Source organism: Chionomys nivalis, chromosome 17 (assembly GCF_950005125.1).
Source record: "Chionomys nivalis chromosome 17, mChiNiv1.1, whole genome shotgun sequence".
NCBI classification, from domain to species: domain Eukaryota; kingdom Metazoa; phylum Chordata; class Mammalia; order Rodentia; family Cricetidae; genus Chionomys; species Chionomys nivalis.
This window is the reverse complement of record NC_080102.1, coordinates 57,656,575-57,676,188: the sequence shown is the minus strand read 5'-3', so window position 1 is coordinate 57,676,188 and position 19,614 is coordinate 57,656,575. Positions and strand designations below refer to the sequence as shown.

The 19,614-nt window shown below is 49.0% G+C and overlaps 1 protein-coding gene across 1 annotated transcript; it reads right to left on the bottom strand.

Moving 5' to 3' along the window:
- Nucleotides 1-4,374: 4,374 nt before the first annotated feature.
- On the bottom strand, nucleotides 4,375-17,667 carry Cela1 (chymotrypsin like elastase 1). Its single transcript, XM_057792444.1, has 8 exons — nucleotides 17,585-17,667; nucleotides 16,843-16,925; nucleotides 14,496-14,596; nucleotides 13,077-13,202; nucleotides 11,602-11,738; nucleotides 10,147-10,292; nucleotides 5,084-5,233; nucleotides 4,375-4,499 (listed from the first exon to the last, which is right to left on the bottom strand). Exons 1-8 carry the CDS (start codon nucleotides 17,622-17,624, stop codon nucleotides 4,482-4,484), a joined length of 801 nt encoding a protein of 266 aa, XP_057648427.1. The 5' UTR covers nucleotides 17,625-17,667; the 3' UTR covers nucleotides 4,375-4,481.
- Nucleotides 17,668-19,614: the final 1,947 nt, after the last annotated feature.

Sequence of the window (19,614 nt, the reverse complement as noted above, 5' to 3'; positions counted from 1 at the left end):
TTCTAGAGGCCCCTGAGAGGAAGTGAGGCCTCCCAGCATGCCTCGCGTCAGGCCAGAGGGCGGGTCTTCTTCACACCCTGCCTGCGGCCTGCTGGACCTGGGCGGCCTGAACCACTGTCCACTCCCCGGGAGGACCACTGGGGCACACCCCTGCCCACTCTCCCCAAGGACCACTGGGGCATGCCACTGCCCACTCTCCCCAAGGACCACTGGGGCACGCCACTGCCCACTCCCCGAGGACCACTGGGGCACGCCCCTGCCCACTCCCCGAGGACCACTGGGGCACGCCACTGCCCACTCTCCCCAAGGACCACTGGAGCACGCCACTGCCCACTCCCTGAGGACCACTGGAGCACGCCACTGCCCACTCCCGGAGGACCACTGGGGCACGCCACTGCCCACTCCCTGAGGACCACTGGGGCACGCCACTGCCCACTCCCGGAGGACCACTGGGGCACACCCCGTCTACTCCCGGAGGACCACTGGGGCACGCCACTGTCCAGCTCAGGTGCTTCCCCAGGCAACAGGATGGCGTCCCCAGGGTCGTTTGCAGCTGAGAGGGCAGCTGGGCTGTTCTGAGGAAGTTGACTGGGAAGGGATTGCTCACAGTGGACTTTGGTGGGTGCACAGGCCCCTTGGAGATACTAGCCACGTGGTCTACAAAGTGAGTTCCAGGACAGCCAGGGCTACACAGAAGGACCCTGTCCCCAAAAAACAAAATAAATAGATAAGAGCTGAGGGGAGAGTACAGTAGAAGCCTGAACTGGGCAATAGTGAGCAAGCATTTCCAGTCAAAGCACAGTGCGTTAGACTAACACAGGATGGGAATGTAGACACAGGATTTTAGATTATGTAAATTGGGGTGGGGCTACAGGGATTACTATGGTTTCTATAGGGACTAGGTCTTCCAGGAAATTCCCCCTATCACCTAGAAGGAATAGCTTAAAGGATGGATACGAGGTTTGGGATAACCATTTATTCTAGAATCTCAGAGAACTGGTAAATTCCCTCAAGGAAAAGAAGATGCCATAGCCGACTTCCTGTGGAATGCAGAGGGAAGCTGGAGGCATGCCAAAAATTGCCTGCCATTGTTTTCCATTCCTTTCAGCTAAACAGACACTGCACTCAAGGTCAGCCATGTGCCAGGCATTGCAGTAAGTGGTGAAGCCGAGCATGAATGGCCATCCCAGTCTCAAGGTGCTTAGTGTGGAGGTGGAGCGGCAATCGGACGATTATCCAGTAATGTTCTTGGCTCACTTATAGAGATGGAGACAAATATTTCAAGCAATAGGTGGTTGGGGAATGGATGTTGGCTTTGGTAACGGCCTGAAAAAGGCAGATTAAGAAAATGGAAGGACTTCATATAGAATAGGAAAGAGCAGAAAAATCCAGAGTATAGGTCCTGCTGAGCTGCTGGGAGAAGATGCCAATGGCAGCAGTATGTCTGCCTGATACCCAAGCCTGATACCCGAGTCACTCCCAGGATATCACAGGACTTCAGCAAACTGTTCTAACTACTACCTTTAAGAAACTCTTCCGCCAGGCGGTGGTGGTGCACGCCTTTAATCCCAGCACTTGGGAGGCAGAGGCAGGCGGATCTCTGTGAGTTCGAGACCAGCCTGGTCTACAAGAGCTAGTTCCAGGACAGGCTCCAAAACCACAGAGAAACCCTGTCTTGAAAAACAAACAACAACAACAAAAAAAAACAACAAAAAAAAAGAAACTCTTCCTTCTTGGTGTTTGCTTGAGACAGGACATGTAGCCCATGCTGCCTAGAACCTGGGCAATCCCTCTTCGGCCTTCCAAGGGCAGGGACTCCAGGTGTGTACCACTCTGCCTGACTGAGAAGCTCTCTGATGCAACTGACTGGTTGGTGCTGAGGCAAAGAGTAAGCTTGGGAATGCCTAAAAGTGGTGCAAACAAGCAAGTCACATGAGCTGCCTCAAGAAATATGGGCCCTTGTGCCAATTACCTTTGACAGAGAACAACAGTAACAACAAACAAAACAAAAACCCACAAAACTGTTTCTTATAACAGGAAAAACTGATAATTTTCCTAGGCTACCCCAACTCCTCTGTGGTGAAATTAGGACAGGAATTCAGACATCCTGACTACAGTCCAACCTTTTATAGTGTACACAGTGATGTAGAGATACAGTATACACAGTGATGTAGAGATACAGTATACACAGTGATGTAGAGATACAGTATACACAGTGATGTAGAGATACAGTATACACAGTGATGTAGAGATACAGTATACAATGATGTAGAGGTCACAGCACACATCTATGTAGAGGTTATAGTATACACATCTATGTAGAGGTTATAATATACACCATGATGTAACCAGCTCTTCTAATACAGTGGTGAAGTAGTAAAGTGAAAATTAAGGGTACACAGAGGGAAAGAAATCCCTTACTTCAGAATGTGATTGAAAGCCAGAAACTTCAACATGGCTTACCAAATCAAAATCACTGTTTAAGAGCACACCGTTCCTGCCGAGGGACTGAGTTCAGTTCCCAGCACCCATGTTGGCTCAGAACCCACTAAAGTCCATGCATCTGTCCTCCCAGAGGACATGGTACTCAAGTTTCAAAGACAAATAAACCTAGACAACGGTGTCAACAAACTTTGGGCCAGGCCTTAATAACAGCACCCAGTAGGCAGAGGCAGATAGATTTCTGTGAATCGTGTCTAGCTTGGTCTACGTAGTGAGTTCCAGGCCAGTGAGGGCTACATGTCTGAGAGACAGACAGAAAGACAGACAGACAGTCAGTCAGTCAGACAGAGAGAGGAGAGAGAGACAGAGAGAGAGAGAGAGAGAGAGAGAATACAACTAACAACAAACTATACTTGTTTAGAAGCAGCTAGTGGCCCTGAGTTTAACTGGCTTAGGATTCTCATCCTTCAACCACAGAAATACACTCAGGAAACCTGTGCAAATGAATTTACAATTTCATGTGCAAAATGAAATTCTTTCCCATAAGAAAAATGAGTAAATCAGTTCATATATTTTTAGCTTAAGTTTTAATTTTTAAAATGTGTCTACTATTCAAAAAGCTTTATTTTTATTTTTTATATGTATGTCTGTATTCGTGAAGTACCCCAGGAGGCCAGAGACAGTATTGGGTCCTGTGGTGCTGGAGTTTCAGGTGGTTGTGAGCTGCCATGTGGGTGCTGGGAACTGAACGTGGGTCCTTTGGGAAAGCAGAAGGTGCTCTTAACTGCTGAGCTATCTCTCCAGCCTGACTTTGTTTAACCTTTAAATTGTGGAGTAAATTACATCTTTTAAACAATATATCTTAGAAAGCCATACAATAATTATATGTTATATAATATATATAATTATATGTTAGCATATATGTAGTTGGGCATTATAAGGACACGTAGGTGTTTTTTTTGAGAGACTCAGCCACACTTGGATGGGTACTGTCTTCTGCTTACGTGTGCACATGTCTAAGGCATGTGATCCCTCGCCTCTGTTTAATAAACTAAGTCTGCTTCTAGCTGTACCTTTGTGGGGTTCCTAAGGAGGGGATGGGTGACTATGGTCTGCTGGTGCCATTGCTGCTGTCTCCCTGCTGCTGGCAGGAGGCTCCGCCTCAGTCAGTTCCCCTGCTGTGCTGTCCACTCCTCCAGTCCTCCTGTCTGTTCTTTAGTGACTGCTCTGAAAAGCTGTTTCTCGTCCACCAGAACGTCTTCTTTCGGTTCCCCCTTTGTTTTTTCCTAGCCCATTCTTGGTACTCTGTACCTTGGCCAGGACAGAACAGAGTTATCAGCTTCCCCGTTGTGTGTGGTTTATAGAGCCCAAGATCCGGTTGCCTATTTTAGTCTCCATGAAGTGCTGATTCATGCTTAACTCCAGCCCTGAATGGTTGCCTCTTCCTCTCTGGTCCCCCGCTTCCTCTCACCCTTTCCTTTCTTTATTTAGTATATGTTCTCCTCTCTCCCCATCCTGCTCTATTGCTGCTCCCTTAGTCGGCTGGCACCTGATCTCCTAATCCAACATCTAGGGCATCCTGAAGGTCCCGTCATCCCGGAGCTTGGAGTTAGCACTTGTTCCAAATACAGAGCAAAGGGGGAACCAGACCATGGTGTGGTGAAACTCATCTTAGGACCTATAAGTGGATTTTCTGTAGGATACTTAATTATAAATGCAAGCACACACTATGATAATCCATTCAGTTTTATTTGCCTTTCTGTATCTGGTTCAATAGGCTCACACTTGTTTTCATCACCCCCTCCTTTGCCCCAGGTGCTGGCGACCCAACCCAGGGCTTCTTGCATGCCAGAGGAACCCTCTATGGCTGAGCACCACCAGCACTCCTCCACCCCACCCCCCCCGAGTACTGAGGATGAACCCAGGGCCTGGCTCTACACTGAGTGATGATCCCTGACCCTGCCTCCTTCTTGCTGATGTCAAGTCTTATTACAGAGCCAAGAACCATCCTGGGAAGGCCAATGGACTCAGGAAAGTGTTCAGTTGGAGGCCATGACCTGAAGGAAAAGACAGGTTCTCAGTCAGTCACCTCTTTCCACGCCTTTCCTCAGGGCCTCTAGTTGAGTATGGCAGTGCACTGGATTGGTGGGGTAGCACAGAAAGTAGGTGTCATATGTGACAAGACACCACAGTGTTAGCCACATGCCCAAGAAGGGCAAGGGCAGATCTTGATATGTCTGTGAGCCAAGATTACGGAGCAAGGCTCCAGAATGTGTCTGCTGGCTGGAAGGCACAGTGACGTTCTGTGTGTGTGGCCCCACTACTGGAACGGCTAGGCAGTGTCTTCTGCTAAGACCCCTTCCATAAGTGAAAATTAGGGAGCACTTAAGGGAGAGGGGCAGCGCGTGCAGTGCAGGTTTTTCTGCAGCCATGCCCTTGACTTTGATTCAGCCATGTGTGTGCTTGATTCAGGTTAGAATAAACTGTAAACACACCGTGAGGTGTGTGAAGGGGAACTCTGGCTGAGGAGCTCCTGTGTGGGAGAGAAGGGAGTTAGGGAGACAATAGCTTCCCCAGCCTGGGTTTTCCTGCCTAACCCAGCCAGTGCTGGATCGCCAGGGAATCATTCTCAGGAACTCACAATATTCATCCAGGAGATGTAAGCAGAGACTCGAGTGAAGACTGTGGGCTTCCTGGAGACGTTACAGCCCAGGCTGGACACAAAGCTGGTGACTCCATGCACAGAATACTGGCCATTCACCAAGCAGTGGAGGGGACCTCCAGAGTCACCCTGTCAGAAGAGGAACAGAATTCTAAGACAGCAGCTCACCCCCTTGCCCACCTATGCACCCAGGTACACACACGAACATATACACGTGCATACACACATGCACACAGGCACACACGTGTCCACACACACACACATGCACACACACATACACACACACACACGCCACACACTTAAAAAACAATAACAGCTTAAAGTGCTCTGCACCACTGTGGAGAGGAAAGATAACAATAAGACATTGACCTCAGAAGTAAGAGGTTGGAACGAGTCCTGAACCCACGAGCCGAGGCAGGACGTGAATGAGTGCTGCAGGGGTGGGGCGCGGGGGTGAAGGATGCATGTTTAGAAAGGGAGGAGAGACTTCCATTGTGTGGGTGCAAAGGAAGCGGAGATCCAGCTGGCTTCCACGGTGGGAATAGGGGTAGGGCGAGCTGCAGTTTTAGCTCTCCCCTTCCACATGGGTTCTGAGGACTGAACTCAGGTTGTCAGGCATGCTGAGCCAGCTTGCAGGCAGGCTAAAATGCTTGCTGCTGCCTGCGCAGGTGGAACTGGAAATGGACGCCATGGCTTCACGCAGGCTAAGCACACACACCCTCACTTTCCCCCTTCCTTCCTGCCCCACCCCCGTAACCCCTCTCTTTCTTTAGACAGGGCTTTGAGGGGACTGGAGAGATGACCCGGTAGTTAAGAACACTTGCTGCTCCTGCAGAGAACCCCAGTTCTGTTCCCAGCACCCACATGGTGACTTTCAACTGTCCATAACTGTGGTTCCAGGCAATCTATGCCCTTTTCTGGTCTCTGCAAGTGCCAGATATGTCCACAGTGCCCATACATGCACTTATTTTTAATTAATTCTTGTCTGGCTGAATTTACTTTTAAGTTTCTTTTTTTTTCTTTTCTTCCTCTCTCTCTCTCTCTCTCTCTCTCTCTCTCTCTCTCTCTCTCTCTCCTTATTTTCAAGACAGGGTTTCTCTGTAGCTTTGGAGCCCATCCTGGAACTCTCTCTGTAGACCAGGCTGTCCTTGAGCTCACAGACATCCTCCTGTCTCTGCCTCCTGAGTGCTGCGATTAAAGGCATGCACCACCACTGCCTGGCTGAATTTACTTTTAATTTTCAATCATTTATATGTGCATGTGGGTACCTAGGGAGGCCAGAGAGAGTCTGGCCCCTGGATCTGAAGTTATAGGTGAGCGTAGCTTGTGAGCCACCTGATATAGGAGTTGGGTCTGAAGTCTGGTTCTCTGGAGGAGCAAGAAGCATACTTAATGAATGAGCCATCTCTCTAACCCCAAAGTGCGTGTGTATGTGTATAAATGCATACTAATATATTTAAGATATGGGGCAGAGTTCAAAAGATTAGCTGAGCTGGACATGGTGGCACATGCCTGTAATTCTAGAATTTAGGCATCTGTGAGTTTGAGCCCTTTTGAATTACATAGTGAGTTCCAGACCAGTTTGCACTCTAGAGAGTGCCTCTGGAGAGGGATGGCGTGAACACAGTGAACGGCCTCTGGGTCTTTCCACTATTCACTACTGAGCCTCATAGTCTCATTTGCCAACACAAGCAAGCAATACACTTAGCATCAATAAAAATTAAACTTAAAAAGAAAAGGGGGGAGATAGCTCAGTTTGTAGGGTGCCTAAAGCAAGCATGGAGGCCCGAATTTGATTCCCAGAACCCAGATTTAAACAAAGAAAATAAACCCCTTGTAATCCCTGAGCTGGGGAGATAGAGGCCGGCAGATCCTGGACCCTAGCCTCTTTTGTGAATTATGGGGTAGTAAAAGACCTCGTCTCAAACACAAAAGTAGACAGCGCCTGAAGAACGGTGCTCCAGGCCGTTCTTTGCCCCGACACACACACTTGCACATGCAGATAAACACACACAAAGAACTAGGGAAAGTGACCAAAAGATTCAAACTGGAGCTGATTCTTCAAAGATCTCACCATAACCCCGACTACTTAGAAAAAATGTTTTTAGACGACTGTACTCACACACAAAATACCCAATCTCTCCTACCCACACCCTAACAAATTAAGGGAGGAAAGTTAAGATTTACTTTACGTGTACGAGGGTTTTGTCTGTGCGCATGTCTGCGCACTATGTGCATTTTGGTGCCCACAGAGGTCACAAGAGGACATCAGGTCCCTTGGAGCTGAAGTTAGGGAGGTTATCTCTCTACTACACCCCCAACAATTTTTTGAGAATATTTCAGAACTAATGAATGGCAGGGAATTGAGCATGTATAATATTATCGCTTTATGCTAAATGACAAAAGACTGGACAAGATGGAGGGTGTGGCTGGAGATTTAGGTCAGAAGTTCTGGAAGCTGCGAAAGAACCCAGTGTGCATGTAAGCCAGAGAGAGCCACGGATCCTAGAAGGGGACTCGCTTAGGACTGTGAAAACCTCAAAGGCCCACTATCGGGGGGCCTCTGCAGTAAGAAAGGATCCAGAGACGCAAAGACTTATCTGTGTGGAGAAATAAAATGCTCAGTTCTTCAGAACTGAAGGCCTCTGGGAGCAGAGGCACGCGAATTTGTTGGGGAAGGCTGGACTTGAGGAGTGAGCGGGGACCTAGGAGAGGGTGCACTGCGCACTAATCTGTCTCTCCTTTAAGGTCTTGTTGTTATCGTTTGTTTATATTTTGAGACAGGGTCTTACTGTGTATCCTGGTTGGCCTTGAACTCTGATGACCACCTGCCTCTGCCTCCCCAGTGCTGGACTAAAGGCGTGGGCCACCACAGCCAATATCATAGTGTTTAAGTTTTAACAGTGAAAATTGGAACAGCAATGGCCACTTTACATCCTGTAGTTCTTTGGGTTCACAAAATCCTTTGATCCTTCTGTCCTGTTGTAACTAGCACACAGGCCTCCTGCAAACTTCCCTTCCTCTTCCACAAAGCTGGACCTTGAAATCAAACCGCATTCCTCTGCTGTTGCCAGGATGGAGGAAACCCAGCCGGGAATTAACCCATCCCCCTTTAACTGCGTCTCTGAGAGAGAGGGAGTGAAGCCTGAGCCAGCCTCAGGGCCTGGAAGGACAACCCTTTCCCGCTCACATAAACCTTTGCGCCTTCATTTTCTGTAAGCAAACTGACTTCCTAGTTCATGAGTAACCAGAAGCAACAAAACACAAGACCTGCCTGTAAACCTGTTCACGGGCAGGGGACACCCGTCGCCTGCAGCCTCCCACCTCTCCCCAATTACAGCTGGCTCCACCTGGGCTCTGGCTTCACCCCTCCCTTCCTTACTAGGATCATGGCTGGCCATTATTCTTCTGGATCTCCAGGACACTTTCCTCTCTGCCCATAGCCACTCACACTCTTCCTCCCATTGAAAGTTCCATCTTTCCATGACTTCTGTCTCTAGTGGGTCTGTCCTCTCCCTCATCCAAGGCTCTGAAGCAAGATCCACATTCCCTGAAGAATGTCTTTTTACCCTTACCTGTCAACTGTGCTTCTGCCCTCACCATCTACAGAGACTCTTGTGGGACAAAGAGTTGTTGTCCACCGCAGCTCCAGCTATGAGATGACCTGTCAGTCTCCCCCAGTTTTATAGATCTTATGGCATGTTTATCTCTTATGTCTACGCCCTTTCTTGGATCTGGGTGTGTTCTCTCTTCTCCACCCACCCCTGAAACACTCAAGCCTTTCTGTTCTTGTTGGTATTTCCCAACCCACCACTCTTTCTTATTCTGCCACTTTCCCTTGGGATGAGGGATGATGTTTGTTCCCAAGGGCATCTCACTTGGCTTTCTTTCTCAAGCTTTATTATTTTATTTTATTTCTGTTTTCAAGATAGCATCTCATGTATCCCATGCTGGCCTTGACCTGACTTTGTAGCCCAAGATGATTCTGATGTTCTGCGCCCCCATCCTCTCCCTCCCCAGTGCTAGTCCACTTCCGTGCCTGTTTATGCGACACTGACGGAATGAGGACTTTGTTCTCCTGACACTGTGCTCACAGTTGAGGGAGTATCCTTTGGATTTCTCTAGCCATCTCCAAAGGTTCTACCATAGCCAACAACAGCTCAGCAGCCATGTACAACCAGGTAGGAGGCTGGGTATGACTTAGGAGCCTCCGATCCTAGCTCACTCTAGCCAAAGGGAAAGACCGAGACTCCCCCTGGTTCTGTAAACCCAATGCCTTCATCCATCGCCCCTTCCTTTGAGTGACTGCCCCGGGTTTTCACCAGGTAGGTCTTTCCTGACTGGCAGACAGGCAGTGACTGTCCAGGGATCTCCATGTCACTCATTGTCTTTAGTTTAGTCCCAGTGGTACAACAGCACACTTGGGTCCACAGTGCCAGCACGCCACACTGCCATGGTTTAATCCTCCCTGTCTTCCTAACACCCAGCACAGCTCCTGCATGTGAGAGACATGCAAACGGACACAGGAAGAACTGCACTGAGCAACTATAGTATGGTTTATTGTGGATTGATCTTATCTAAGCAGAGAATTCTCTGCATTGTATAAGAAAGATTACAAAACTGCTTAGTGCAGGTTCCCGTGCCCTCCTGTACCAACTCCTGCGAACAGCCGAGGGAAGGGCAGCAGAGGGAAAGGCGTATAAGAAGAAGGGATAGACAAGAAAAGGGGTTGGGAGCTACCTTTCACACCATTAACTACCACCATCCCCACAGGCCCAGCCCCACAGCTACCATTAAAAGGATTTAGGTCACACGTAACTTCTAAAGAATACACACACACACACACACAAACACAGGCGTGTCAGGCCACAGAGCAGCTTTTGAGGTAAGGATACCGAGCAAGGTATTTCCCGGTTCCTTCCCACCTTGAGGTTCTGTGACAGGGTAGAAGGCTAAGTCTGCCCTGGGTACAAGAACAGGCGAGGGACTGAGAGTGAGCAAAAGGCAGAGCATCAAAGGGGCTCACACCTGTGTGCACTCACCTGGCAGCCTGAGCGAATCCCATCTCCACCAGCACACACCATGGTCCTCTTGACAGTGGAGCCCCAGTAGGAGGAGCTGGAGCAGATGGCATAGTCCACGCTGGGCAGGTAGGCCTGCTGCAGGGTCTGAGACACCTGCCCATTGGCTGAATGGGATGTCACATTGGAAGTCAGCACAGGGGAGGGCTCTTCCTGTCATATCTCACCAAGACTTCCCAAGATCTGGTTACCTAAACTTGGGGCTGGTTCCTCTCTGCTTATGCAGGTCATTCTCCCCACCACCCCCCATGGCAGCCACAGGTTCACTGTTCCCAGGCACTGACCCCCCAGGCCTGCTTTTGCTTGTTTCTGCTCATAGATAACTTAGCTAAGCAATAGCATGGTCTCCATAAATTCTGCCTGTTCTGCGGCTCACACCAGAAGTCCCACAGAACAGAGCAGGGCAGAGCAGAAGAGGCATTGGGGCCACCTGGCCCTCTCTTCCCCCTCCTCTCCTTTTGTTTTCTGGAATGCAGCCTCATTGTAATGCCCAGGCAGGCCTCAAACTTCCAGTCTCCCTGCTGCAGCCTCTCCTGTAGCCAATATCTTATTGCCCTTTCTCTCTTCTTCTTTCTCCTCTTCCTCTTCTTTCTCTCTCTCTTCTTTCTCCTCCTCCTCTTCCTCTTCTACTTCTTTCTTCTACAGGGTCTCACTATGTATCGATAGCTGTTCTGGAACTCACTACGTAGGACAGGCTGGCCTTGAACTCACAGAAATCCACCTGCTTCTGCGAGTGCTAAGACCAGAGGCCTGTGCCACAGCTGGTTTATTTCCTTTTTGTAAGAGCTGAGTTCAGGGGCTGGAGACTCAGTGGTTAAGAGGCCTTACTGCTCTTGCAGAGGACCTGAGTTCAGTTCCTAGTACCGGTCTGGGCAAACACTCTCTTCTGAACTCTGCACTTCCCACACACGCAGACATGTACGTGTACACATAGTTAAAAACAATAAAGATGAATCATTTAAAAAAGAGCTTGGTACAGTTTTTCTTTATCTGGCTCTTTTGAGTCTTGAAAGCCTTTGTGTCTGATGCTATTTCTGTAGGTCCTTAGAGTCCTTTCCTGGTACAGAACCACGGTACTATTACAAGAATTGAGAGCTGGATTAGAAGTCTGTCTGTGTCTGCCCCTGCCTGGTTTTCCCAATAGACTGTGCTCAGGTAAGGCCTTGACTCTTCTCCAGGAACCCCACTCCTGCCTTGTGACTGCCAGGCTCCTGGGTTATCCTTAATGTTTCCACGTTCCTAACCAGCTATACGAGTCCGTGACCTCTGACTCAGCTGTATCAGTGATTTGATCTGTGGTTCCTTAAGCTGTTGGTCTCAGCTATAAATGTCTAGGGCCACAGAAAAAGAAGTGCTAGGAGCACAGTGGTTTCATCACACTCTCAGTGGTATACGGTGGAAGTGTGCATGACTTACTTTGGGTTTTCCCCCAGCCTGTGATGTAGCAGGGAGTATTGTTAGCCAGGGTGCTTCCCTCCTGGGGCAGAGCACCCAGCTGGACACAGTTATCAAGTGTAACACTCTGGGCCAAGCGCAGCAGGGCGATGTCATAGCTGCAGGAGGAGAGGAGGTGTCATACTCACAGCAGAGGATCCAAGTCCTGCTCCAAGCACCACATCAGATGCCTGAAACTCCAGCTCTATGCCATCTGATGACTTCTGGTCCTGCACACATGTGAACACACACAGACACACACAAACACAGACAAACATACACAAAGACAGACACACAGACACACATAGGCAGACACACATAGGCAGACACACACACAGACAGACATACACAAAGACAGACACACAGACAGGCACACACAGACAGACAGACAGACAGATACACACTCCCTTAAAGGAGGGAACAAACTTGGAAGCTGTTGAGCTGCGGTACATTAGGTGTGCAACAGCAGCACCTGTTGGTAGGATGCTGGAATTGCAGCTTGGCTCTGCTTTGCAACCTAGGTGGGTGGACAGCCAGAATGGTAAAAAAGCAGGTGGCATGGTCTCGGCTATAGAGTTCTCAAACAGGTACAACCCCTTCTGTGACCACAAGTTTTCTTCTAGTGGTGTGGCTTCAACTACAGCCATAAGCATGTCAGGCAGGCACTTTACCACGGAATTATGTCCCCATTTTTCGGCAGACAGGGGTTAGATGTTTTAGAGCCTGGGTCTTTTTGATCCCAGACTGTCTTTGTTCTAGCTAGGTAGCTGACCCTGACTTTGAACTCTTGATCATCTTGCCTTAGCCTCTCAAGTGCTTGCCTTAGAAGACTGCCCACCGAAGGCTCCTTAGCCACACGTTAGTGATTGCCTTTCCAAAACTTTACAACCACCTGCAGACATTTCCTTGCCTGGGATGTTCAAGGATCTGGGTTCCTTCTCCTACACCAAAGCCAAACAAAAACCAAGCAAAATTTTCTTGTACACATGAAGTATATTCCATAAGGTGAATAAATAGCAAAGACCAGACGAAGCACTGTGGTGCTATGCTCCTAGAATCCAGCACTTGGGAGTCAGGGTGGCAACCTTGGCCACACAGTGAGTTCAAGGTCAGCTTGAGTTATATGAGAGACTGTCTCAAAATATCAAAACCAAATTAAAATACCGACCCCCAGAAAAACAGAGGCATCCAAACAGAAAATCCTCACATGATCAAGAGGAAAACCCATAACTCTGCAGGTACCCAGGTCCACGTGCTCCTGGCTGAGAAACCAGCACACTGCCTGCTGCAGGACAAGGGGCTCTCTCTCCACCCACTACTCAACAAGGCCAGGCTACAGAAGCCACACACAAAGCTTCAGCCATCCCTCTATGCCCCAGGAGAGCAAGTGGAGGAAACAAACCTAGGGGCGAGGCAGCCCCTGCCCCAGCCCACGGCCAGCTTAGCCTCCTGCATACCCTGCAGCCACGTTGTTCCTGTTCCAGTTGGGGTGCACCACAACCTTCTGTACACTCACGAACTGCTCGGTGCCATCGTTCTGGCTCAGGTTGTGATCTCCAACGGCCACACGGAAAGTCATCTGGCTGGGGAGAGAGGAGGAAGCCTGAGGATCTCTTTCCCCTGAAGTTATCGACTCGTGGCAGCAGAAAATACAATCCCTGCTCATTTTCAGTTCATTATGCTAACAGTGTAGTTGAATACGATGGTACTCGAAGATGCCTAGCTGTGGGGAAATAAACCTAGAGGTTTTACACACACACATATGTATGTATGTATGTTTGTATGTGTGTGTATGTGTGTGTGTGTGTTGTTGTTGTTGTTGGTTTAGACACTGTCTCATCCCAGGCTGCCTTCAAACCCTCAATCTTCCTGCCTCAGCCTCTTGTACCAGGGTTACAAATGTTCATCACTGTACACTGTCTAGATCGGCACCTCCTAAACTGTGTCCTGGACCAGCACCGTTTGCATCACTTAGAAACTTGTCGGGGTCTGGGGAGATGGCTCAGTGGGAAAAAGGCTCACTGTACAAACATGAGGAGACACCTCTGACCTCAACACTGAGGCGGAGATGTGTCCCAGGGCCTCTCGGCCCAGCCTAACAAAAATATCAAGTTCCAGGTTCAGTGAGTGACTCTTTCAAAAAATAAGGTGGAGAAGTGATTAAGAAGACTTCCAGATGTTGACCTCTGACCTCACAAATGCTCCTATGGGCAATCACACATCTGTGTACACTTGTACACGCATGCATGTCCCCCCCCACTGAAATGCAACCATCAGGCGTCACCCTGAATTTGCCATATCAGAACTCCGCTGAGTGGGCCCTCCAATTGCTGCTTTCCATGTGACTGTAGTATCTGTTCAGATCTGGGAACTGGACAGGCAGGATGGTTCAGTGGATGAAGGTGTTTGCTGTGCAAGTATGGCAACCTGACTTCTACGCCTGAGACGGGAAAATCAGCTCCACAAAGTTGTCTTCTGACCTCTGTATGGATATCATGTCGTGTGCCCCCTGCATCATGCACACACACACATCCACACACACACAACAACAATATCAATAATGATAGTAATAATACATTCTAACTTTTTAAAAAGGAAACTTTGCTTGTTCCAAGGACCAGTACTCGATGGCGAGTCAGTATTTAAGTGTTTCCTCAGTTGTCAGCATTATTTTCCCGCTTCAGAGAGACTGGGAGAGCAGAGGTCACACAGCCAGAAGATGCTGGAATGAGATTTGAATCTGAACCTGCTGGACTCTAAAACTTGTACTTTATACCATCCCTTCCATGACCCCCAAACACACGGGCTCGATGATGGTCCATTGCTAGTCCTGTCTGGAGAAGTCCAAAGGGGCCAGTCGCTTTCTGTTTCCTCACCTGTCCACACAGTGAGCAGCTGTCATGACCCAGTTTTGCCGGATGAGGGTCCCTCCACAGGTGTGGTACCATAACCCTCCATCACGGTACTGGAGGGAAATCTAGGAAAGAAGAAAGCATGGGGGGCTGGAGTCGCCCCTTTTAAGCTCCTGACACCATTCAAAACCAGTTCCCCACCCCCACCCCACCCCTGCCCGATTGCCCCAGACTGGTTGGAAGAGGCTATGTGGAATGCTTGCCCAGAAGAGGTATATAGTTGCTTCTGAGGTCAGCTGGACAGAGTCTCTACCGTTTGGTGACATTTGCTATGCGCACATGGGAAAGTAAAGGCACAGTAAGCTTCTCATGCCCCTCTCCAGTAGGATATTGCCGCCCGTGGGCTTAGAACTCAGGTTCTTCCATCATCTCTATTCCAAAGGGAGCTGGGTGTTTCTCCTTCACCCAAACCCTGCAGGTTCAGGTCTCCAGGGTCCTCCCTTCAAAGTCTTCTAGAAGTACCCTGGCCTTGCACACCAGGGAGTACTTAGAAATGCCAACGGAATATTCTTTGTTTTCTTTTTGTAATCAGTTTGTGTTTTCTCATATTGCACAATAGATCTACTTCTGAGAATTGGGTTCAGATTGCTGTAAATTAAATCTAATTGTAATTGCGGTGATTCCTCCAGAAGCGTGGCTGTCGAGCAGTTAGCGTGCCAGCTTTATGTATTCATATCTGCAGCGAGTTGGGCGCAAGTGTGTTTTAGGGTATGTGGAGCCTTGTGGGTCCACCTGGCACATAGTCTGGAACTGTGTCGCGCAGGCCATCACAGGAATAACAACAGCTTGTGGGGTAAAGATGTAACTCAGAGGAAGAACATTTGCCATGCATGATGGAGTCCTGGGTTAAAGCCCTCATATTACAGAAGGAAGGAATGAAGCTTGGGTCATAAGTAAATCATTTACTATGCCTGATGGCCTGGGTATAAATTCTTGAAACCCATGTAAGACACTGGTGTGTTCCAAGGGCATGTGCTCAACTATGTTCATAGCAGCTTTGTTTGTCATAGCCAGAACCTGGAAACAACCTAAATGCCCCTCGACCAAAGAATGAATAAGAAAAATGTGGTACATTTACACAATGGAGTAACGACATCTTGAAATTTGTGGGTAAATGAATGGATCTAGAAAACATCATATTGAGTGAGGTAACCCAGACCCAGAAAGACAATTATCATATGTACTCACTCATAAGTGGCTTTTAGACATAAAACAAAGAAAAACTAGCCTATAATTCACAATCTCAGAGAACCTAGACAACAATGAGGACCCTAAAAGAGACATACATGGATCTAATCTACATGGGAAATAGAAAAAGACAAGATCTCCTGAGCAAATTGGGAGCATGGGGACCATAGGAGATGATAGAAGGGGAGGGAAGGGGAAGGGAGGAGGGGAGTGGAGAAAAATATATAGCTCAATAAAAACAGCATAAACAAACAAACAAACAAACAAAATAAATAAATAAATAAATAAAACCTAACCCCCCCCACCAAGAGTACAAGAAAGAAAGAAAGAAAAATAAAAGAGAAAAGGAAAGAAGGAAGGAAGAAAGGAAGGAAGGAAGGAAGGAAGGAAGGGAGAGAGGGAGGGAGGGAGGGAGGGAGGGAGGAAGGAAGGAAGGAAGGAAGGAAGGAAGGAAGGAAGGAAGGAAGGAAGGAAGGAAGGAAGGAAGGAAATTGGTGTGTTCATCTCAGCACTTGGGAGGCAGAGGCAGGTAGAATCTCAGCCTGGTTTACACTGCCAGTTGCAGGCCAGCTGGGCCCCATGGTGAGAACCTGTCTCATACAGCAAACTGAAGCCTGGACGTGCTGGTGAGCACCCGTGTTTCCCAGCACTCTTGTGGTGAAGTGAGAGGGGGAGACAGAAGAGTGAGAGGGATTTTTGAGGGGTCAGTGAGAGAGCAAGGGATTGGCACTACCTTAGACTAGTAGTGCAGCGGCAGAAGCATGGGAGGCCCTGCCACAAACATGGCAGAAGGCTCTAGCTGTGCTGTGGAACTCGGCACTTTCTGTCTCTGTCTGTCTGTCTGTCTGTCTGTCTGTCTGTCTCTCTCTCTCTCTCTCTCTCTCTCTCTCTCTCTCTCTCTCTCTCTCTCTCTCGCACGCAGGCACGCGCGAATGTTTGAGTCTCCTCCCCCAGGTCTTTTGCAATTCGAGTTCCACCTTAGTTTGACCCTATACATCTTTAAAATTCAGAATTAGCAAGTGAGCTGCTGAGGGTAAACCCAATATACATGTAAACTAATTTTGGGGTCTACACATTATTATCTCTTGTTTGGGTAAAATCCTGGGCAGGGGGAAACACCCACCTGAGATGGCCAAGAGTTCCTCTGGGCCTCAGCCCCTCCGACCACCCGTGCATTAGTTTCCAGAAAGTCCTGGGTGCTGTGTCCTTTGTGGGGCAGAAGAAAAGGCACTGATGACTCAGCGTGGGGGCAGCCGGGCGGGGGCAGGGAGCGGCAGCTGGGCTATGAAGACTGTTAGCTTTGTCTGCAAATTCACAGCCCTCCCGAACACAGGCCCAGGGGCCCAGCCCTGAGTTGTCTGCGCCCCTTCTGCCTCTTTTGAAAACAGAGCCCCGAGCCCCTTCTTTCTTTGGGGTGTGTAAGAACTCTGACTGGCATGGAAAGACCTTTCCCAAATCACCAGGCTAGGGGCCCACAGGTGCCTCAAGGTCACCCATCAGCTTGAGGAAACCCCTCCCATGCTTTGGCAGGACTCTCCAGGAGCCACTGACAACTGCCAAGCTGGTGGTGTCCTGCAGTTATGAGGGATGGTGGGGAACCCCCAAAGGGGCTTCTTTATATTTCTTGGCTCAGGTACCTGTCACATAGCAGGCACCTGCGTGGCCAGTCAGTGCCCCTCAGTCCTGCGTGGCCAGTCAGGCAGTGCTCCTCAACCTTGCCCGTCTTTTGCTCCGGGAGAGTAGGGCTCTGCTAGGTGTAGCTTTCCACCTTCCTCTGAGATAGAGAGCTGGTCTGGGCTTAGAGACTTTCTGACCCTGTTGTTCAAATCCCCTCCCTCAGGACTCAGGCCAAAGGATCCACTTACCACACAGGACCAGGGAGGCGAGCACCAGGAAGCACAACATGTTGCCGAGAGGGTAGCCCACTGCCCCTTGCCATGAGCCTAGCCCTCTTTATACTCTTCTTATCAGCAGCTTTGCTGACCTTCCTGCTGCCAGCTGGGCAGGGCTGTGGGTAGCGGGCGGGAAAGCACAGGTGACATGGCAGTCCAAAGGGAAAGTGTTCAACTCAGTTATCTGCTCTTCAAAGACAGAGCAAGGTTGGCACTCAGCCTGTTTCAGTTGAAAAGCATCCAGAAATTCTTTTTTTTTTTTTTTTTGAGAAGTAAGATGGAGAGAGCATCATGGAGATGGCTGAGAGGGTTAACAGCCTTTGCCACCAAACTGTTGACCCCAGTTCAGTCCCTAGAACTGACATGGTAGAAGTGAATGGAATCTTACAAGTTGTCCTCTGACCTCCATACGTGCACACACACATACACACATATATACACACACACATACAGATATATACACACATACACACATATACATACACATGCACATACATGTACACACATACACATATATATGGATGCACACACATACACACATATACATACACACATACATATATATACATATGCATGCACACATACACATATACATACACATGCACATACACACATGCACACACATACACATATATATGCATGTACACACATACACATACACACAGATACATACACACATACACATATATACACACACATGCACACATACACACATATACACACATACACACATACACATATACACACACATGCACACATACACACATATATACACACACATGCACGCACACACACATACATATACACACACATACACGCATACACACACCATAAATATGTAAGTAGGTAAATGTGATAATAAAAAATTTGAGCCATGGTAGCACACGCCTTTAATCCCAGCACTCAGGAGGCAGAGGCAGGTGGATCTCTGTGAGTTCAAGACCAGCCTGGTCTACAGAGCTAGTTCCAGGACAGGCTACAGAGCTACAGGGAAACCCTGTCTCAAAAAAAAAAAAAAAATCAGATGAAGAATGAGGATTACTTTTCTTCCAGACGTCCGCGCGTGGTCAGAAGCCCTGTCATCATTCACACTGCCCCACAGCACACTGAGGGACGAGAATACAGAGACCTGTCCTGCGTGTGCAGGGACTGGGGGCTGGGGAAAACCGAGGAGAAGAGACATAGCAGCTCCTCTATGTCCAAACAAGGAGGTGGGACTTGTTCCCAGCACACGGATATAGGCTTGAGCCCAGGAGCAAAGCAAAAAAGACACTATGGAGAGAGACCGATTCGGGAAGGCTCAGGAAAGTCACAGAGCTCTCAGGACGAGAGAATGTGGACAAGATGGAAGAGGGACCTTCAGGACGGGGAGAATAGGGTCATGAGGATGGAGGGCAGAGGGTACACAGGAGGAGGGGCTAGAAGAGGAAGAAGAAGGTCAGAGGCCAAGACGACCACAGTCACCGCAGTGACAGGAGCAGCAGTGTTGCAGAGCCCGGAAGCTACCATGACTCCCCTAGGATCCTCAGAGTCCAGGCGTGGGGGCTGCAGGGCTGGGAGAGGCTAGGGAAGGCACTTGAGGGCTCTGCAGTCTGTCCCCTGGGCCTTCAGGATGGTGGATGTCCAGGAAGCTCCTTCTGCAATCGGCCTCCAGCATCTAAAAACAGAGGTGATCTCAAGGAGAGGGTTAAGCTGCCAGAGAATCCAGGGCATCTTGTGTTCCTCCCACCTTCTTGCTTCTCTGGAGACTGAGAAGCAGTTGCTAGTCCAGGATGTTTGGTTGGAAGTGTCAGCCCAGCCCCTTGACACCCCTATATCCAGACAGTCTGGGATGTTTGGGTGGGGCTTCACCCCAGCCCCTGGCATTCATTTTAAAATGTTAGGGTGGAACTTTCCATTCCAGGCCCTGTCCCCTGGGAGTTGCCACAGTCCAGACTCCATCTCTGAGAAAGCCCACCAAACAGTGTCCCTTGCAGAGAGGGTCAAGACCCAGAGAACAAACA